This window comes from Arvicola amphibius, chromosome 2, assembly GCF_903992535.2.
Source record: "Arvicola amphibius chromosome 2, mArvAmp1.2, whole genome shotgun sequence".
Classification (NCBI taxonomy): domain Eukaryota; kingdom Metazoa; phylum Chordata; class Mammalia; order Rodentia; family Cricetidae; genus Arvicola; species Arvicola amphibius.
In genome coordinates, this window is record NC_052048.2 from 39,577,969 (window position 1) to 39,599,010 (window position 21,042).

Below are 21,042 nucleotides of genomic sequence, written 5' to 3' on the forward strand. Positions count from 1 at the left end.
GCCGAGGGCTCAGGAAGTTACTGTCCCCGCCAAGGCTCCAGGGCTCATCTTTTAAGTTTCATTCCTGCTCTGTGGTTTGGCAGACGGAGCATGTTGTCTTTTAAGTGCGACCGTGTGTCAAAAACAAACAAAAAAACCAAACTGTCCTACCAGCCAACAAACAAACAAACAAACAAACAAAAAAAAAAACCCAAACAAAAGCAAGCCTTGACTTGGCATGGTGGCAAATGTTTAAGCACATGAAGCCCCAAGGCTTTCTTACTGCAATGGTTAACACTCGGCCGGCCAGTACTCCTTCCTCATCTGCGATCTGCAGAGGTACATTTGAACTTGACCTGGATCTTGATCTCCGAAATAGAGGTGTCAAGAAAGGTGGTATGTGGAGAAGGTAGCAGAACCAGTAACCTAGCAAAGGCCCTGGGAGCTTCCCCTGCAGATTCTGTTGTAGCTACAGGGGCTTTGGTGTTGACACCTCCATTCCCAGGGTAGGAATGGAAGGCGGAGTGACATTCTAGTTTCCATTATTTTCTGCTGAAGCTGGCAGCCTGAATGAAGATTTATATCTTTGGTGACAGGATTCAAATGAGACACGACAAACCTGTAAAAGCTGCCACCTGAACATGTCAATGCAGAACTTTCCAGTGAACTGGATGGGACATGGGGAGACACCCCACACGCTGCCAGTCTCACTGTGTTGGGCAGCTTGAGAGATCAAAGGCAAAGCCCAAGGGAACGAGCAAGTCCTTGCTGGCTGCGCAGGATTGTGATATTGAGTACAAGTGCCATTTTGGTTTCAGACAAAAAGCACGTGTCCCTTGAAGGCCCACCTTATGGTGGAAAAAATTTTAAACTGGCTGGAAAATTGATTTATGTTGGGTTGCCTGGTTTCTATAGTGGAAGCATCAGTTATGAAACTGCCCATTAAGTTGGAATTTAATTCTGACCCAGTTCTCTGAGCTGTGTGGGAAATAGTTCTATTTACCAAAACACAGAGGAAATCGGCATCAGAAAAGAGCAGTCACAGCCAGCTTTGCTTCAGAAGGGAACTAGTTTTTCTGTTTTGGATGGAAGAATGAGATCAAAATAAGTTTCACAAATGGTCTATGCCAAGACCCTGACCATGGGGGAGTGACCCAAACAAACTTCAGTCATTCCTGATACTTCCACCTGGTAGATGCCAAGTTAAAGATCCCCACACCAAACAGAGCACCCCGGATCTTGTTACAGCATGCCGGGTGCCTGTGACAGCCTGGTGGCACTCAGTCACCTAGAAGAGTAAGCTCTGTATGAAGTACCCTCTGATATTTGTTCTACTGGTTTCCCATAGAATATAAACTATTGTTTATTTTCTAAAATCAGGTCAGCATTTCCGGAATTAATCTGGTAACCAAACCAGTTGTAGTTTAACTCTGTCCTAAAAGGAAGAAAAGTCCAACTCTGGAATCGCTCCTAAGTCACAAGGAAATGCCAAATAAAAGTCACCAGCCAGTTGCCGTGTAGTATTCTACATTGTTTATTAAATATAATTATGTATGCATTTACAAACTTGACTTGCTTCAGAACTCTGCAGTTTTTAAACTTTTGTGCAGTGATGGTCTAGTAAAACAAGACCCAGGTACAAAACGAGGCAACAGTGGAAAACTGTCCCTTTTAAACTTTGCACCTACCCAGAAAAGAAATTATGTGACAAAGAAATAAAACCCAAACGTGGCTCTTTCAGAACAGCATCGTCAGTGTTCCTCTCTGCCCGCTAAGGGGCAGCTATGCATCCTAAGGGACAGCTCCTACTTTGTCTTACAAGGACACACACACACATATATATATATATATATTCATAATAACCTCTTACTAGTGTATTGTGTTGGTTCATATGAAAATCTAGAAGCCATCAGCTAACTCATTTGACTATACTGTGACATTCCATTCACCAGGGAGATGACACTTAATGGCCAGCAATATGCTGTTATCCCAAACGTCATGTAAAACGTTCCCTTTAAAAAAAATTCATCGATTTCCTTGCAAGCTAAAGTGTTAGCCTCTAACAGGGCTTCTCTTAAAGAAATACCTTAAATGATTAATTTTGAAGCTTAAAAGTATCTTTGAAACTAAAGTTGTTTTTCTTAAAATGAATGCTGTTTGAATAGGTTCACAGACCTGGAGTTATCACTAGGAGACAGGCGTACCAATGCCAGTAGCAGTGAGAAACAGTATAACCATAGGATAATTAAAAGGTACAAAATTGCCCAGGGGCAAGAAACTCGCTATTAATATAATTTGGGCAGCAGCATCATTTGATATTTAACCATTTATTACATAAGTATTAACATATCAGCTTCAAAGACACGCACTCCTTGTAAGACACTCAGGAGTTACAAAGTTATGGTGATTGCATAATTTGTATTGCACAGCTTTATAAAAAACATAAATACTGGCTATTCTAGTTTTAAATACAAAATACATGTCATATACTTTTAAATCTATAATCTGGTTCAAGTGCAAATCAGGTTCTTTCTGTAGTCCTTCCAAAAAAGGCATTTTTTAATATTTTTTGGCACTAGTGACAGGTCACCATGCCAACAGAGCTAATTACAATACATAAGTCCAAACCTCTGAGAGTTGCAATCATATACATACAATACAAAACGGAGTATTTACAAATGTACTAAGCACACATGGAACCTTAGTGGGCGCAGGAGAACTAATGAGCCATACCCACGCCAATAATAATTTAAAAAGGGTGAGTCTAGTCCCTCTGTCTCGTTTGCTTAGGCTGGCTGCTGCGGGTTGACATTCATGTGAGGAGGATGTCCTAGAAGGCCGATTCTTTGTTTCTGCTTCCTCTGTTCTGTCATCTGGAAAGTTAAAAAGTTTCATCATTACACTCAGACACTTCCTGTACGTCAGGTCACACACCGAACCATAGATTTACCTCTGTGGTTACGGGTTATACTGAAACCCACTTTCTACAAATAGTGTACACACACACACACACACATACACACACACACACACACACACACAGAGAGAGAGAGAGAGAGAGAGAGAGAGAGAGAGAGAGAGAGAGAGAGAGAGAGAGAGAGAGAGAGAGAGAGAGAGAGAGAGAGAGAGAGCTTCAAAAAGGGCATCTTTCCGCAGAGTGGGGAATTCTGTGGCCCATCATGCAGGGTGACATTTGTCACAAGTACTGCTTGCTACTTGTTTCACAGAGAAACAAAGGGAGAAGAAGCACTGGCTTTGAGATTATTTCCGAAAACCATTTCCAAGTGATGGAGAGACTCATTGGAAAATGGTAGCTTGCTTTGATTCTGACACGTCACTATACAGAAAAGCTGTGTTTTTAGAATCCCTGGGTCTGACACTTCGTACCTACATTCTTCAGGGGGTCTTGGGTTCCTTGCCTCAGGAAAGGTGAGAGATCCTGACATCCCCAGGATGCAGGCTAACTAATGCTAACTAAACAGTGCTCTGCCCCCCACCCCCCACCCCGTGCTGTGGACAGGCACTCGATTTCGGATCTCATCAGGAGAGACCATTTCTCAGTGTGGGTTCCCATGAAAACTGCACTCCCGGCCCAAAGTGAGGTTGGTTATCTTCTGGTTGTGAGGCTGAGCTCTCCCTCTGGGCCTCTAGCTCTCTCCTGGGTATTTTAGGACTCAGTTCTCTGCTTGAGAGAATCTTCTTAGCATTGTAGGGACCACTTCTGAACTTGAGGCTCACAAGTTTACTAAGATAAAAGGCTCTACGAATGCATGTTAGATTAAGTTATGTGCAAACAGCGTAAGGCTTAGGGTAGAACAGCAAAAAAATTATAAACTTTGGAATCAGATAGCCATTTACCTCAATCTAAAATGTTCTTTATCTCCTGCCAATCTGCTCATTAGTCTGTGTAATGAAGGTAATTCCCATCTGGTGGGTAGAAGGCTAAGGCATATGCAGATGTCTTTGTACACTGTCACATACAGGATGCTTAGGTTTCAGTTTTCACCTCTACTGATTTCCGGTACATTCCTAGTACAGTTACTTTGGTTCAAGTTTAAAGTGGTGATATTTTGCTTTCTCAAAGCAGGGCACTTAACAGTTTAAGCCAAGATACTATTTTTTGGACTCCTATGGAAATACCTTACTATAATCTAGACAAAAAGATGAACAACGACTGAACACTTCCACGTGGAAGTGTTAAGTGAAAGTTTCTGTAAGGAACTGAATGGAAATATTCTAGGCAGCCTCCCATGTTTACATTCCCAAGTTCATCTGAAGGAGATGTTGCACACGGCACATGGGAAATACCCATTGTTTCCTGAGCATGCTAGCTACCTGCTCATCTTATTGGTTCACAGTTCAGAGAGGGTAGCTCGGGCTCGTTCACCTCTACTGCTCTCTGGATAGGCAATCTTGTGTGGGAATCCATTTGTAATCTTGATAATTTCAAGTATTTAAATGGATTTAGAAATCTTGGCAGGATCTCTCTCTATGAAAGGGCACTCCCTAAAGCATCCTTGTGAAGCTACTGACACCTTACAGTTCAGAGCTGGCCCACACAACCTTCTCTGCAATGCTTTCAGTAGCTGTGGGTACCAGAGAGAATGTTTACCCCACAGGCCTCGTCTCTGCTCAGTAAGCCAGTTACTCAGTCTTTGTCTTAAACTCACAATTTATAAAGCGTTCTGCCTGCTGGCGAGTGTTTGGCTTCACTTAGAGCCATTGACGGCTCCCTTCCTGTTGGTCCGTATTTCTTTTGGTTTATTTTAAGATGGCTGGCACATCGTATTCCTGCTCTCATAAACCAGAAAGGTCAATGGTGTTGGAGGCTAGTGGCTAGTTCTTAAACCCTGATCATCTCAAGTCCTAATACATATGTATCTGGTTTTGATTGCTTCCATAAAATGGTTTTGCAATGGTTCAGCACCAAAACCACACAGCAAAAAACATAAATATATAGACAAAAGGGACCACAAACAATGCGATACATCAGGTCTGCTGTGGCGGCCTAGGAATATGCATTTCTAGTGAGTTCCTAGATGCTGAAGATGTTGCTAGTCTGTTTCTGAAGAGCTGAGCATATACATTTTGTTCATTTCATATACTCCAGTGCTTCCTTTTTCTTACATGAAGACAGGTCTTAGAGATGTTTCTCTGTGGCTAAGAATAGAAAGCACACCATTTGACTGTGTGATCTGAATTAACCTTGGCCTTTTAGACAGGAGAAAGCCCATTTAACAAAATGCCATTAGAAGAACTAAATATCTGTAGTGAGGAGCTGCGGGCAGGTCTGCTTTTCATCCCGCCCGGCTCCCAGCTGCCTGGCTAGCTTATGCCCCGAAATAACAACACACAAATTGTATTCATTTAAACACTGTACACAGATTATTAGATATGAGTTAATCAAGATGTGAGTAAGAGGCTGGAACTAATGGGCCAGGCAGTGTTTAAATGAATGCAGTTTGTGTGTTGTTATTTCGGGTTAAAGGAAAAACAAAACATAACAAAACCAAGAACTAAACAAACCCCCCAAAGCCATAAAACAGCTAAAGGCTAAATCTGATTTGAAAGGAACCAAGACCAACAGTGTTGGCCACTTAGCTTTCCTACCATTCCTGCCTGTTTTCAAATAGTTTCTGTCTTTATTAGCTCCATGCAAACTTTTTACACATACCTACACATACACGTCTATCTTACCATAAGGTAAGCACTCACTATGTGTAACCGTGATTGTGTCAGGAAATAGAAATAATGACCAAAATCTATCCTAATCTCACACAATGTATGCACTGGACAGCCAAAGCAAAATTGACTCCTGGTAAAAGTCTCCATCGGGTTCATACCTGACGTACCCAAGTCATGGAAAATGTCCGAGCTGTAGAACATTAAAAATTCTCAGAGTCTCCATTTAGCTGAGGCTGGACAGCTGAAGCAATGTAGTGCCTCACAACTATACAAATACAGGAATTACTTGGACCATCTCTGTGTTGCCTTTTGGCTCTCGTCAATCGCTTTATAAACCAGACGGAAGCAACGTCAAAGAGACCTTGCATGAGAACACCAGATGCAGCACGGATGATCAGGCAGTGATTGAAAGTTGGCATAGCGATGAGGCTCGCTGGCAGTACAAAGATACCTTAGTCTGGCTCAAAACAGATCTTTACACTCTCTGAAAAGCCTCCAGTTACACACAGAGAAGCATCCTGGTTACTGAGAGTCCAAAGAGCCAGTGAGGTCTAGTAACCAGAATTCCTTCCTATAGTTCTCTAGAGTCAGTCAGGCTCAAATGATGAGCCCCAAATGCTCAGACGTTCAAACAAAACAAGAACAAAAGCAAGAGCAACAAAAAACCCCAAAATGAAACCTCCAAACACAGCGTCTGCTGAATGCAATTACACTGCTTCTATATTACTGCTCAGCCCCTTAGAGGTGTCCCACTAATATTCTAAGTCCTATCTTACTGGCAAACTCTTTCTCAAACTCCGAATGAAGAATGAATAACCCCGAGGAGGCTCTGACACACTGACGGCAATCTTTCCCCTAAGCTCACTGTGAGGAAAGACTCATTACCCCTTTTCCCTTCCCACAGTATCAGCTTAGGCCTCTGCAACATACCATGTGTAAGTGTCATTCACCTGCCTGTTGTCTTGGAGGGGAGACAGCTAGTGCTAGAAGGCAGACACTAGGTCCTTTCTGCTTCCGTGTCCTGGATCTCCAGTGTTGTGTGTGGCAAGTGTGGTTTCTGAGTGTTGGTTGAAATGAGGAGTTGGGTTAACCTGAATGTTTTGCCATTCCTTGAGCATGCCATGCACTGTCATGCGTTTGCGCATGCCTCTTCCTTTCCTGGAAGCCCCTACTATAGTCTCTGCCAGCCCAGAAACCACCTGCTTGGATGAGTACAGAAGCTACACCCTTTCTCACTCTAAGCCACTGCTGGGCCGGCCTCCTCCGTGTTCCATGGAACTACATTCACGCCTTCTCTTTCTTTCTTGCTAAACATACGTTTCTAGAAGGCAGATGTCTTGGCTTTCTTTCATTAAAAAGGCAACATGCTAATATAATTTAGATGTTCAAGCACTTCTTACATTCCTAGCATGACAGATAAGGGTCAGTGTCCTCTAGGAAGCCAGTCACATTTTCAGGAAAATGAACCTTTTGCTTAATATTTGCTCTTTTGCATTATGAAGGAAACATGCAAAAAAATTATGAAGTTCTTACATTAGTCTTCCTCCTTGGAATAAGGATGTAAGAGAATCACATTTAGTATTCAGAATCTCTTGGGAGGGGAAACTTGGAGAGGAGATACATAATTAACACTTAGAATAGCAATCCAGTCAGACGGAACACCTGACACCGCTAATCATGTTTTCACCAATATCCTCTCAAGGACTTCTTCCCAGTTGGTAGCTTAGAAAAATAACCACCAAAGACCTCGAGCCCAGTAAAGACGAAAACTAAAGTCACTCATACTTAAATGACTACAGCTCCATTGCTGCTTTCTACAAAATACCTAAGGGATGAAGCAATTTGTAGGTTCTCCAGTGAATGGCAGTCTTTCATGGCTGTAGTAAAAATGTCTATGACAGAGTTTCTTGTTCTTGAATCATTTGTGGGGCTTTTAGGTTTTAAGCCATTTTGTTGCCTTTTGTGGGCAGGAATTCTTGCAATGACCAGAACCAAATCTGTAATACGCCACTATGAGTTCTTATACACAACAGCTTAAAACATGTTTAAAATTCTCCTAACATCAAATTTAATCACATTCAGACTCTTCATGTTGGGTCTGAGGTGATTCATTACAGGGTTGTTAGAAGTTAGATTAAGGAACCAATTTCTACCTCCTTTTGATTGCAACAGTCCAATCCCTCCCTGACCCCGAAGCAACTATGGTCTATGTTTTTATCCCTCCCTGCATTTCCGAGCATCTTGAAACTTGAACAGTTTAATCCTGGTAAAAGAACTTCTAAATGTGCCATTGCATTTCCATGCTTCTTTGTAGCTTGTAACACTTTCCAAGAAAAAGAAAAGGTTCAATTTCAGAATCACTCACAGGGGAAGGGCTTTCTAAAGAGTGCTTCCAACTGCCAACTTGAAAACTGAAAAATAATGTAAGAAGGGCAGGGAACTGAACAGCTGAAAACGGACAAGGTATAAAGTGAGTTCATGAGTCTTCGTCCATGTTCAGTCAAATGTTAGCTCAATAGGACTAGCTCTAGCCTGACCTGAGTTTACAAAACTGAGTTTCTATTATGCTCAGCTGTGCACATGACAGTGAAGGCATCCTCACTACCATGAAATATTAAGGTTCTTTAAAAAAAAAAAGGAAAGGAAATCAAGGGAAAGGCAATTTAAAAAGTTAATCACAAAAGGCAAAACTGGATACAAAACAGAACAAACAAACTCAAAACAAACTACTCAGCACCTAAGAGCAGGGCCAGCACTGGAGGATTAGGGCTTCCCACCCTCACGCTGTGATCCACGGTGGGATAAATTTCCTAAGAGCCTTCTGTGCTCCTCATCAAGAAAACCAGGGATTGGTGAGATGACCCAGGCTTTACTCAGTGTCCCCTCCACCTGCCATTCTTGCTGTTTCCTCAGCCCAGTTCACACGTGGACATGGCTCACTGGTTTGTGAAGTGGGGCTTGAAGCAGCCTCTGAGTGAGTCACCCTCTATGACAACTGGAGAATGACAGGTTCAGCACTGCATGGGCAGGGATTTTCAGCGGAGCCTGAAGGGAAGGGCTGACTTGATTTTTTTTCCCCCACCACAGAATGCTCAAAAACATAATAGTTTTGTTTCAGACATATTTTAAGAAGCTCCCCGGCAAACTGGAGACACCCAGTTGTTCACATTAGGAGAGCATGCCCCCACAGAACTTCCAAGGACGACAGTGAGAAACAGTCACGTGGAAATGAGATGCAGGGGTAGGTGCACTGCGGAGCTACGTGGTCTCAGCAGTAGCCGTTCTGGGCGTGAAGGACAGGAGAGCTCTGAAGAACGGCACGGGGGTCACATTAGCCCCTGTATTTAAGTGTCTTGGATCAGCGTCTAAGATTTGCTTTTTTGCACCTAATTTAGAACATATGATTTGACTGGGCCTCTTGATGCTACAGCTCTCCCAAGTGGGAGAAGAAAAGGCTTGCTAGGGCCGTGAAGTGCACCAGGCTCTCAGGGGCTGGAGGGACAGAGGCAGACAGAGCCATTGATGTACTCGTGAGTCAGCTAGGTCCTGTAAAACACCTGTTAGATGGCTGACAGCAGGGTGGGCAGTTAAAGAGCAAAGTGTTCCAATTAAAAGTTCATTAGTTTACTGATGTAGGTTATTATTCATTTTGGGTGGTTGCCAAGCTCGGGGATGCAGACAGCTCCCAGCGAGGCCCCCCTTTCTTACTGGTCTTATATCATCTGTATTTTAGAGCATTTGAAAGAAAAGAACTTGAGGCCAATGCTGTCTTAGAGCACAGATCAGCAAAATTCAGGTAGAAAAGAAATATAATGGAAAGCAGAATTACTAAAAAATAATTGCTTTCCAAACTGTCTCCAGGAAGTATTTATTGTAGGCCAGCTCTTCTCTGGTTATGAAGTACATACAATAATAAGTCATCTGTGGATACACCTTTCCACTTACCTACAGGGCAGGGCTGGCCTGGTACTTGCCACTGTGGACAGCACAGCCCCTTGCCCACAGTGCCAGTTAAGATGCCTTCAGAAACTTAAGACACCCAGCTCTCCCTGTTAGTGTGTGGCTATCCCAGTGAGACTGCTCACTATCCCCAGCTCAAGTTCTTGACCCTGAGAGGCACCTATGACTGTATCCCCTAGGACTGTTGTGTTCCTAAGGCATCAGAGGTGTGGGTGTGGAAGACAGTATGTTAGGTTTGGTGTATATCTATGTCTGCCATTTCTCGTCAGCTTCTGTGCTCCAAGGGGCAGGGTGGGAGCTCTGTGTCTGAGAGAACTGGACAGGCTTCCTAAGACTGGCAGCTTCTCTGGGGATGTGGAGTTTTAAAACCCCGGGTGAACACTTGAGAAGTCCCAGGGCTAAGACGCTGAGTCAAGTCCCAAAGGGCACAGCTTTATGTACTGTGTTGTCATTGTTGGTCAGGGCTTCGCTCAAGTAGTTTACATATTCAAATGGCACAGACCAGCGACAGAGCTGCCAAGGGCAAGGGCAGCAAAGGCAGGAACTGGGCGGGTGTGAGGGGAAATGCTCCAACAGTTTCACATGAACACTGAACACTGCCGGCCTCTTCCTCAGATCTAAGGTGTATGGCAGTGAGCGGAAAGTGTGCAGGTGTGGGGACTGGGTGTGGGGTCTCTCGCCTTTACCTGGTCCTTTAGTTCCGACAGCTGGCCAGAAAGATTGGTGACCAGCTTCATGGTGGACTCCAGTTTCTCCTGCAGGTTCCTTAGCTCGTTCTGTTCTCCTTCAGAATCGCTGCTGACCAGGGACATGGCTCTCATCCTGGGGAACCAATCAAGGTTTCTTTCCTGCGATCCGCATAGGAAAAGAGCAAGAGTTACTTCTAAGGGTAGAAACGAGAAGAGCCATCTTTTCATGCCATCCTTCCCATGGACTTCTCTCTCATGAAGCTGTCTCTGCTTGGGGTACAACAATAACGATTTGAGTACAGAGGCCAGAGGCTGAAGTCACGAGAGGGTGAGGTCACGAGGCTTCCCCGTTTGCTCCCCTATTTCCCCAGGTCTCATGTAGTACTTACTTGCCTGAAGGTCACTCTGTAGACCAGGCTATCCTTGAATTCACAAATGCTCAGATTGTTATTTTGAGGAATGGTGTCTCTTTGCATGTGAGCTCACCAGCTTGGTTAGATGCCCTGGACAGCAAGTCCTAGGGATCTCCACTCCTCAGGAACTACAGGTAAATGCCCCATCACCTGACTTTTATGTGGGTTCTGTCAAGTCCTCATGCTTGTGCAGCAAGTACTTTACTGACCAAGGCGACTGCTTAGCCTAGAAAAGCTGTAATGAACACAACGGAACTCTTAGTTCCTACGAGAAGAAGCTGATGTAGAATTAAATATAAGCAGGAAGTAGGCTTCCGATTTAAGGTCTCAACTGCAACAATGGACACCGCCACTACGGTTCCCGCCTTGGCCACTACCGTTCCTGTTCTGCAAATTATATGGCTGGCAAGCTTTGCTTCAGTTTAGGGCAAACCATGCATAACAATCTTCAGTAATCTAAGTTACATGCATTCAGGGGCACTGAACAATTCACATTGCTGCATAGCCTATACCAGAAGGTTTCATTCTTGCCCAACTGAAGTCCCACCTCTCACTTAAATGCTCTTTGAAGCCACCACCTAGTTTCTGTGTGTCTCTGAGCCTTTGACTGCTCTAGGGACCTCACACCATGCTGTATCCAAAGAGAATTTACACTAGAAAGACAAAACCATCTACAATCGCTCTAAAAGCGAAACACATGTTAAGTTCCCACCTGTTCTGGTATTTTAATGGACAGATGTATGAATTTGCCTGTTAATGGGCTGAGGTGAGGAATGGGTTCCTCCGTCCATTTCCAGTTTGCGAGCTTATGGAAGACACCCCTGTGTCCTTTCCAGCTCGCAGTGGGTGACAGATGCTGCCCACTGTACAAGGCAGGGCCATTTGGCCACTCGCCCCATCCAACGCCATCCTTTTGCTGTTACAGTTTGTACATGTGAATGGCCTTTCTCACCTCTGGTTAGCAGAGTGGGACTTTTCCTCCTCTCACCTCACTTCTTTCTGCCCATGATGCCTTTCTCCTCAACGGCGTGCCTCATACTCAGGTTCTGAACAGAGGGGTAGGAATGAACAGCAAGAGCCAGGGGAACTGACTCATTTCGGATCTAGCCAGTGTCATTCTCACCTGGACCACTTTGATCTTATCAGTACACATTGCACACACCTTTCAAAACACCCCTGTAACAACAATGTCCTGTTGTCGCTTTGAGCTACTACAGGCTCTCAGCATTTTGTGGGGAGTCAGTCTTTTCTGATATTATTTTTGTCTTTGTGAAGCATACGGTCTCTGCTATAACTACCCTTGCCCACTTCCCCAGATAGCTATAGGCATTATGCAAAAGAAAAGATGAAGGTATATGCCAATAAAACATTATTTACAAGGGCTGGTGGCTCACTGGGTTTGGACTTCGGACTTGCGCTGGCCAACCTCTTTCGTGCATGATAGAGGGCATTAGTATGCTTCAAATAAAAATCTGTGAGACCCCAGTCTAGTTGTGACCATTAGATTGTCTTCAGCTAAGGTAACCTTGCAGGAAAAGCCATGCAAGGCCCAGGTACAAAATAAACAAAGGTGGCAAGCTGCATGCTAGCTTCTTTTATTTTAGGGGTGGGGGAGGCTCAAACTCACAATGTAGCTAAGGTGACCCTGAATTCATGATCCTCCTGACAGTTGGTATAACAGGCATGTACCACCATGTCCACTTATGTGGCTCTGGGCAAGCATTCTCCCAGTTGCGCTACAGCCCCAGCTCAGTCACACCCTAAGGCTCCAGGGAATCCAGGAACTCAGTCCTCTCTAAGGTGAGGGCTGGGGCTGCCTCCATGGAGTGACTAGACCACAGGAGGCAGTCAATGTTTGTAGGGGGGATAAAGTGATCCTTCATGGATTCTACTCACAGGAGCTTAAATAGTAAATATGAAGTGCTTACAATTTTTCTTTTCTGCTGAAAGAGAAAAATGGCAGCATCTATCCTGCTGTGCCATGTGATCAACATTCATGCTGCTCTACACTCATTCAAATCAACTTCTCAAATGAGTAACAGGTAAAAGACCAAGCCCAGAAAACACGCTGTTTCAAAGCTACTAGCTTAAAAATCAAGTATTTCTCTTCCAGTAATCAGAGAGAACCTGCCGCTGCTGAGGGTCTCTACATCTGTGGCCGTCATTCAGACATACAGCTCCACGACCCTACCAGGGCAGCAGCTCCCATTCAAGGGTTGCAGTGCTGAGGGAGAAACAAACCTCATGTTTCAGAAGACAGCAGAATGGGGCTGGTGGGCAATGAACTCTCTCTCTCATCAGTGCAAGCTAGACTCTGTGAAGGGACAGAGGGATGTTGAGCCTGGACTGACAAAGTCATGAGCCCCAAACTACAGAGGGATCCGACAGAAGTCCATCTTAGCCATCAAAAGCCCCAGACAACCAGCCTCGCTGCTATAGAGTTTTATAGAATGATCCCTAGAAGGAGAACAAAGATCCCAAATCCTACTGCCACTGTCAAGCTCAGAAGAATGCATGGCTACACCATCAGCTGGAATGTGGCGGGGGTTACAGATCTCACCACCACAGATGTGAACAACTGAAGCTCTGACTTGGGTGTAGGAGATGGGATTAAAACCCACTTTCAAGTCAGATCTTGAGAATTAACTTGTATTTACAAATTGTACACCATTGTGACTGAGTATATAGGTGGGCATCTTATAGTTATTTGAGCTCAAATATGTATAAGCATTGCAAGTATTCTAAAAGTCTAACAAATTCAATGTGAACTGTGGGAGCCCTTATCTCATAAGCTTGGCACTGATGATGATGCAGTGGCCGCACAGACATGGTCACTGTATCTGGATACTGGAACCTCTTTAAAAGTAGACATGTTTGTCTTGGATACCTAAGTAGGGAGCTGGGCTTCCATGACCAGGTTCCTGCAATAGAAATGAAGAGAGTAGATGTCTAGCCAAGAAAGAGCAGGCTGTGCTAAGTCAAATGAGCAGTGGAGAGGAACACTGAGAACAGAACCCGCTGTGGAACAATCTTTGCACACTGTAAATATGCATTGCTCTCATTGGTTAATAAAGAGCTGACTGGCCTATAGCTGGGCAGGAAGAGATGCAGTGGGAGAGCCAGGATAGGAGGACGCTGGGAAGACGCTGGGAAGAAGGGTGGAGTCTGAGAGTCACAAGCTAGATGCGGAAGATGCAACATGGGAAGTTCTTAGATGAAGTAAACGAGTAATCTATAGATTAATAGAAATGGGTTAATTTAAGTTGTAAGAGCTGGCTGGAGTCAAGCTTAAGCTATCAGCTGGGCATTTACAATTCATAATGTCTCTGTATGGTTATTTGGGGAGCAGCTGGCGGGACAGAAAAGGCTGCCTACAGAACCCACTCCTAGTGACCAGCTGGCAAGCATCCTCTGCACAGAAGGCCTAAAGGAAGCCAGCATCAGGCTCTGAAGGGAGCATGCAACAGGGCACAGTGTAATGGATCCCCAGCGTGCTGGAGAAGGAGACGAGAGCAGACAGGCAAGGTAGCTTGGACTGCAGCTGTACAGAGGCAAAAGGGAGGGTCTGGAGTAGGAGGAGAGAGAGTGGCCAAGTGTGAAGGAGGAAATGAAGGGAGAAGAGGAAAGGAGATGTGAGAGAAGAGACTCCACCCTGCCAGATGTGGGCATGCCCAGTGAGTTGCCACAGGCTCATCTGTGATTAACTTATGATTGCTGTGCAAACAGATGCTCCAAAGCTAGACTGGTAGTGAGCTCATCTAAGGTCTTGCTCTCAGATCCCCCTGTGCTCATCTGCTTAGCAAACCTTCTAGACAAGGAGAAGCCAGATTTCCAAAGAGTCCATGTAAATGGGGTGTTCGGAAGACTCCAGCAGATCCACGAATGGGTGTGCACACAGTTTTGGGTTTAGGGAACGGTAACACATGACCGAACAATGACAGATTACAATGAGATTACAGTGGCAAATTCCAACCTTCTGCAGCAATGTAATCTCCACCCCCTGCCACCTCCAGCAGTGACTGCAGTGAAGGTCTTTGAGCACATGCAAAATGCACGCTTTTTCCACGTAAGAGTCCTTAGCTGAGCTTTTATTATTTTTTTCCTTCCCTGTGTCCCTGGGATATAAAGGCCCTACTCAGGGAGTCCATAAAGCCACCAGCCCACAGAGATAATGTGTCTTTAAACCACAGCAAACTGAAAGAGTGCTGTGGAACATTCTTTCAGACTTAGGTACATCCATCACACAAGGAAAGGCCACGTGTTAGCTGCGGCTAGTATGGCTACTATGGGCCATAGGTTCTAACCTTTGCATAGCCTTCTTTCTCCGTTTTTTTTAGGAAGTCTTCCATGGCAGGAAAAAGGGTTTTCTGTAAATTCTCCTTGACTGCCTTCTTAAATTTGTAATATGAAACCTGGGCAGGAGAACCCCACGAAGATCCTAATCCATAGAAGACAAGCTGGGTGGAAGAGATCTGAGCTCTGTGGTGGGCAGACCTTGTCCTGTTCTGCACTGAAAGGGTCAGATCCACAAATGTGAGACCTTTGGTATCACCAGTATTTTAATTAATCACCTGGCTGTTAGGTCAAATCTCCAATTACGCAGTAGTTAAAATTAATTAGCAATTCTAGCCAGACTCTTTCTCAGTTTCGTTTGTGGCTCAGTAGGACAAGCTAGCGCTGGTGTAAGGTTCTCACCAAAAGGGCTCTGATCTACATGAAGAATCAATCCGAAAAGAAAATGTTCAGACTATTCCAATCACAGTCGCAGTGGAGATGCTCTCTCTCTCTCTCTCTCTCTCTCTCTCTCTCTCTCTCTCTCTCTCTCTCTCTTTCTCTGTGTGTGTGTGTGTGTGTGTGTGGTGAATTTGAATCCTGTGACTTTTTGTGTCATTACTAGCTGTCATCCATAACTCCTGTCACCCACAGCTCTCCAGCCAGAGTGTGAAGCCCAGGTTTGCAGACTCTCACCCTGAGGTCTACTCGGGATCTAAAGCATTCCATTGTCTTGGTTTTTCTTGCATTACTGGGAAAGCCATCTTTGACCAAGACATTCAGTTTATAAACGGATTTGCATTTTGGGGGATGTATGTATTTGGGGTGGTGGTGTCACACAGCATCTGCCACCCTGGCTCTGATATATTCCTCGTTGCTCTCCTGGCTCAGCTTGCTGCTGGCATCTCACATGCCAATGCGATGAGGCACCGTCTGCCCTGGTCCTCCCACAATCCAGTCAGGCAGTTCCCATCACGGCAAGTACTTCCTCTGTCAGAGAACACAGACTAACTGAAGCCACAGCCGGAAGCAGGCTGACCACAAGTGCTAAAGCTCTGGTTACTTCTTTTCTAGGTAAAGTTGGAAAAGTCCCTGTAAAGGCAAACACTGAAGTTTTAGACACGGGGGTGGCACTGACCAGCCACTTCAACATGACCTTGACTGGAAAGAGGCAGAGTGTGCCGTATGGGGGTGAGGAGCAGAGCGGGGGTGGGAGGGGGGAAGAACAGAGGTGGAGTGCAGGAGGACGGACTGCGTGCTGCAAACGCTAATTGTTCCGAGAAGCAGGTGTTTTCTTCCCAGGTTCAAGCGAAGTTGCTGTTCTGAGAAAGACTCCAGAGAATCCATCACCTCCTCAGAGGGAGCTGCTCAGGTAGAGAATTCTGTTTACTGCCGAGACAAGGGAAGGTTACTTGCCAAACCCTCTGTTAGAAAGATTAGAACATGATGATGGGGGAGGGGTGAAGGGTAAGCCCATGCGTCCTGGAAGAGAGGATAAGTTCTAGAAAATAGAACTGTTGCTTTATTCCCGAGTAACCGCTGCGCTGGGAATATTCTTGGTGTGGAGACTGTCTCCTAGCCCAGACGGTAGCTGCATCTCTATGTACAAGAAGCATGACATGACTCAAAGAGGGGAATGGGGAGGCCAGGAAACAGGCTTGAGTTCAGTCTTCACCCCCTCAGAATGCCTAGAGAGGAGGGAGACTGGGGTCATGCTTAAGTCTGCCAAAGCAGACATGTAGAGTGCTCAGCAGACTTGGAATCAGTCGCTCCTTTGATTAGTAAGGCTGGATCATCTACACTGAAGAAAACAATAAGTATTCTTTAGACTTCATTTGCTCTTTATGCTCGGTGCCTTTGAAATGTATACAAAAAAAACGCCCAAAAAGTATATTCCAACCTGGTATTAGAAAAATCAGTGGATGCTACAGGCTCAGCAGGGAGAGGCAGATGAATCCGGGCGGGTTGTAGGGCCGTGAAGCTATTTTGTTTGGGTCTGTAGCTATAAACCACACGTTTGTCTAAACACACTGGATGTGCGACACAAAGAGTGATCGTAATGCAAACTAGGATGCTCACAACCGTGTCATAGCATCTGGATGACAGCTGCAATACATGTGTCTCAGGAACACACCTTTTCAATTGGGCTAACGAGAGGGAAAAAAGGGGAGGAAGGATGGGAAGAGAGAGAAAGGAGGTGAGAAGTGATACATGGGAAAATGTGCTTCCTGCTCCATTTCTCTGGAAATCTAAAATTTCTCAAAAAAAAATAAAGTTTGTCAACTGAAAGAAAATTGATCTTCTACCTGGAATTTCATTGCTACTCCAAATAAGCTACCAATAAGAATCCAGTTAGCCTAAACCACATCAGCATTGCTCCTTCATAGCTTCTGTACACTTCTTCCACGGATTTGTGACTGTCTTGGCCTGGGTCAGAAGCCAGGTAGAGTTATGGGGGACTTTCTCTGTGTGCATAGGATAGACTGAGTTAGCTCATAGAGTTCATGGTCTCCTCTCTCTCTCTCTCTCTCTCTCTCTCTCTCTCTCTCTCTCTCTCTCTCTCTCTCTCTCTCTCTCTCCTTCCTTTCTTAAAAAAGAAATCACCAGCCATTGTACTTGGTGACTCTCAGGATCAAATGGCTGTGAATGTGTCCCCTAAACTGGATGGCATTGTGCAAACGCATTACAAATCAATACTGTTATTTGCGTAAGCTGATGAAGCTCACTTAGAGAGGTAAGGCTGTAACCCAGATATCAACTTGACTCCTACCTAAATTACTTTCTTTCTTGGGGGTAAGGTTCCAGAGACCCCGTTTTCTCTTTTCTCAGGAGGGTTGTCCAAGCTGCTCACAAGTTCAAGTGTCAGTCTGGCTGGTTCTGAGCTCAGAATGGCACATTATATAATCTTCAGCAGGGCTGTGGTGACCTATTACCCTTCCTAGACTCAGTTAAGAGTTGTTCTTGGATGATAGAGCACAACAGAGACCAGCTCGTGCCAGCAGAGAGCACCGCACCCATTTCTGACGAAATTCCTCCCAACAGCCAACTGCACAATCGACCTTTCAAGTCACTCTGGGGCCACAGGTGAAATGTTCCCTGGGCACCCATGGGACTGTAGGAAGGGAGAGTTCACCACTGAGAGTGACACTTCTGGATCCTGCGTCCTGGGTACCTGGGTTGCCACGTTGAGCAAACCAGAGGTCAGAGAGGAGAGGGAGGGGGACAGCTGTCTGTGCCAGGCAAGGCAGGGCAGGGCCTTTTGAGACTCAATAAGAAACAATCTGGCAAAAATCACCCTTTTCCTGAATACAGCATCCAAGCTGGCTTCTGACAAGCGACTCAGGCAGCTTCCCGTGCATTTTCCACTTGCTGAGAACTGGCCAGAACATTCCTCTAGTTGTATATAGAGATCTTGGCAATCTTCACTGGTTTTCTGATTCTTTCAAGAGTCACTGAGTTTTCAGTTTTGACACAGTTCACAGAATCCAGTGTTTTCTTGTTTGTTTTATGCCTACTTTCATAACTACCTTCCTAAAATCTTTTGCTTTGCTTCAGGGGAAAGCACTTCTATTCACCTTTAAACAGACACAAAGATGCATAGCTGGGCGTGGTGGTGCAAGCCTTCAATCTTGGCACTTGGGAGGCAGAGGCAGGCAGGTCTCTGTGAGATCAAGGAGAGCCCGAGCTACATAAATGAGTTCTGGGACTGCTAGGGCTAATAGTGAGACCCTATCCCATATTTCAACACAGGCACACACACACGCACACGCGCGCGCACACACACACACACACACACACACCAGCTAATAATTGCTTCATATACCATGGTATTCCTTCTGAGCTCTTTCAATGGGTTAACAGAACAGAAAACTCAAGACTTAAGCTTTGTTCAGTGATGACTTTGTACATATCCGGGGGGAAGGCTAGGAACGTGCTACCATTACTGCCCACAGAGTTCAGGACTTAGAATCACCAGGAGTGAATGCAAGACTTCAGGGAAGGGATGCAGCTAGGATGAGTGGCAGCCCAGTGCACTGTGCTGTGGTGGAGGAAAACACAGGAGGGTGGCCGCGTGTATTTCTGTGAGTTACTGGGGGATTGTGTATGTGTGAATACTTACTGTAGGCACATAAGCATGTGCTCTCCACTGCTCTATCAAACCTTTGCTGGCACAGCCCTCACATGCTGTGGCCTGGAAGACCAGAGTCTCGGTCAGGTGCCCTCCCTTCCACCCCCCCACCCCGCTATGTTCTCCTTCAGCGTTTCATATCCTTTAGGGCAGATGATGGTTCCTGCTCCGCTTGTGGTCAGAGACCATGTAGCATACGGACTATATCCAGAGCATGCTGGAGCTGCACACAGAACTGCAGGCCGGATGCCATGTGCTTCCCAACACACGGAAAGGTGTCCATGGAGCACAGGAAGGAGGCGGTGGCCCCACCTCCTCTACGCCAGAGGACAGACATGTTATGAAGTTAGGTGGGGAAACTTAAGCTCAGCAAGTGCTTTGTGCAGCTGCCACCAACAGGAACCCAAGCTCGAGCGCAGAGGGTGGGGTGAGAACCTAGCTGGCTGGCTGGGAGGCACTGAATGGTGCTGACACACAGTTTCCAGCCACGGAGAAGTCAGTGCCAAATCCCTCTCCACTTCTCTTTCACCCTGGTATTCTTGAACTTGGCCACGGTGTCAGCTAACTCCAGGAGGCATTCTGGGAATCGTATTTAGAGGGCAGCACAAGCTGTCTCCTAACTTACGGCATCTAAGGGCTCTCGACCAATGCTTATGGACTCCCGGGCTAGGCACAAAGCTGCTGCTATGGCACTGGGAATACCGGATCATTGATATTGGTGCCCCAGGAATTTATCACGACACTCCCTTCCTCCAAGCGTCCTCCCTTGGTTTCCAGAATCAAAGTCCAAACCCGTTACTGTACGCCTGAATGGAGCAGTAGGGTGTCAATGTCACATTAGCAATGCCAGAACAAAGCAGAGCTGGTAAGAACTCAGGCAGACAAGCGAGGGTGGAGCTGGCTGCACGTCTTCAGCCTCTGCCCCCTCAGCTGTGTACTCTACATAGCTAGTAGGGGCTCCAATATTAAGGCACTTTAATTCTAAGTTCCCTAAGGGAGTCTTTTCTGGATGGCTCTGACGTTTTATATGTGCTTCCTTATGCTGGGCAGCCCTTTCTTCAGACATCCGGAGCCTTGATCTTATCTAGCTATGACACACAGAGTCTCCATGCCAGCCCTTGGACTACCCTTGGCAGAAAGCTACTGTCCGTGCACTGAAGAGTGCCCGCCTGCAGATAATGAGTACCACACGCGCTCTCGGGTCAAGCAAAGTGCGAGACTTGGGTCAGTTCTGCTTTACAACAGAAGGGAGTGACACACAGGCAGAGGCGTGCACACTTCCCATGCTGATCTTTTAACCTTGCTAGCAGTTGCTTTCTGACTGTTTACTTCCTGTGTCTTCTTATCAACTACAGACAAACAAGCTGGGGCCAGCTCTCCTGCTTTCCAGTGACTTTGCACGCTTTGCTAATACAATTTATTTGCTTGGAACATTCATGAAGTAGACCTTTTCGGGGAGGGGTGGGGAGAAAGAGAGAGAGAGAGAGGAGAGAGAGAGAGAGAGAGAGAGAGAGAGAGAGAGAGAGAGAGAGAGAGAGAGAAGATTCTCACCTCGCTTTTTGGATGCAAATTGCATGGAAGCTTTTCCCAAGAATGCAAAGCTCCCAGCTCCTCCCCTGCTGGGCACAAGGCTCCTTTACCTGAGAGGGGATTACTGGAGAAGAGTCCACAGCTGTGAGAAAGAATCAGCGTGGGGCTTAAGGGATGCCAGATCAGACATTCTCCTGTTTAATTGTCACTGAGTGAAGCTCCTGGGCTTGAGTCACCTGGGTGTGGAAGCTGGTCTGCCTGGTGGTTCTGATCATTCCTCTAGCCTCCTGTCCTTAGACTCCCCCCTCTCTCTCCCACCCGATCTGGCCACCAGGGACTATTCTTCTGTGTCAGGTGTAAGTGAGGGTAGAGGTGTTTAGCATAT

General features: G+C 45.7%; 1 protein-coding gene across 8 annotated transcripts in view; it reads right to left on the reverse strand.

The window, feature by feature from the left end:
• Nucleotides 1-1,497: 1,497 nt before the first annotated feature.
• Itpr1 (inositol 1,4,5-trisphosphate receptor type 1) overlaps nucleotides 1,498-21,042 on the reverse strand; it is a 338,451-nt gene continuing 318,906 nt past the window's right edge. For all 8 annotated transcript variants that reach the window (XM_038318103.2, XM_038318102.2, XM_038318101.2 and 5 more), the window contains 2 exons: nucleotides 10,311-10,472; nucleotides 1,498-2,852 (listed from right to left, as the gene is read on the reverse strand). In XM_038318103.2, the coding sequence (XP_038174031.1) occupies nucleotides 2,766-2,852; nucleotides 10,311-10,472 (249 nt within the window). In that variant the 3' untranslated portion in view covers nucleotides 1,498-2,765. The remainder of the gene's footprint in view (nucleotides 2,853-10,310; nucleotides 10,473-21,042) is intronic.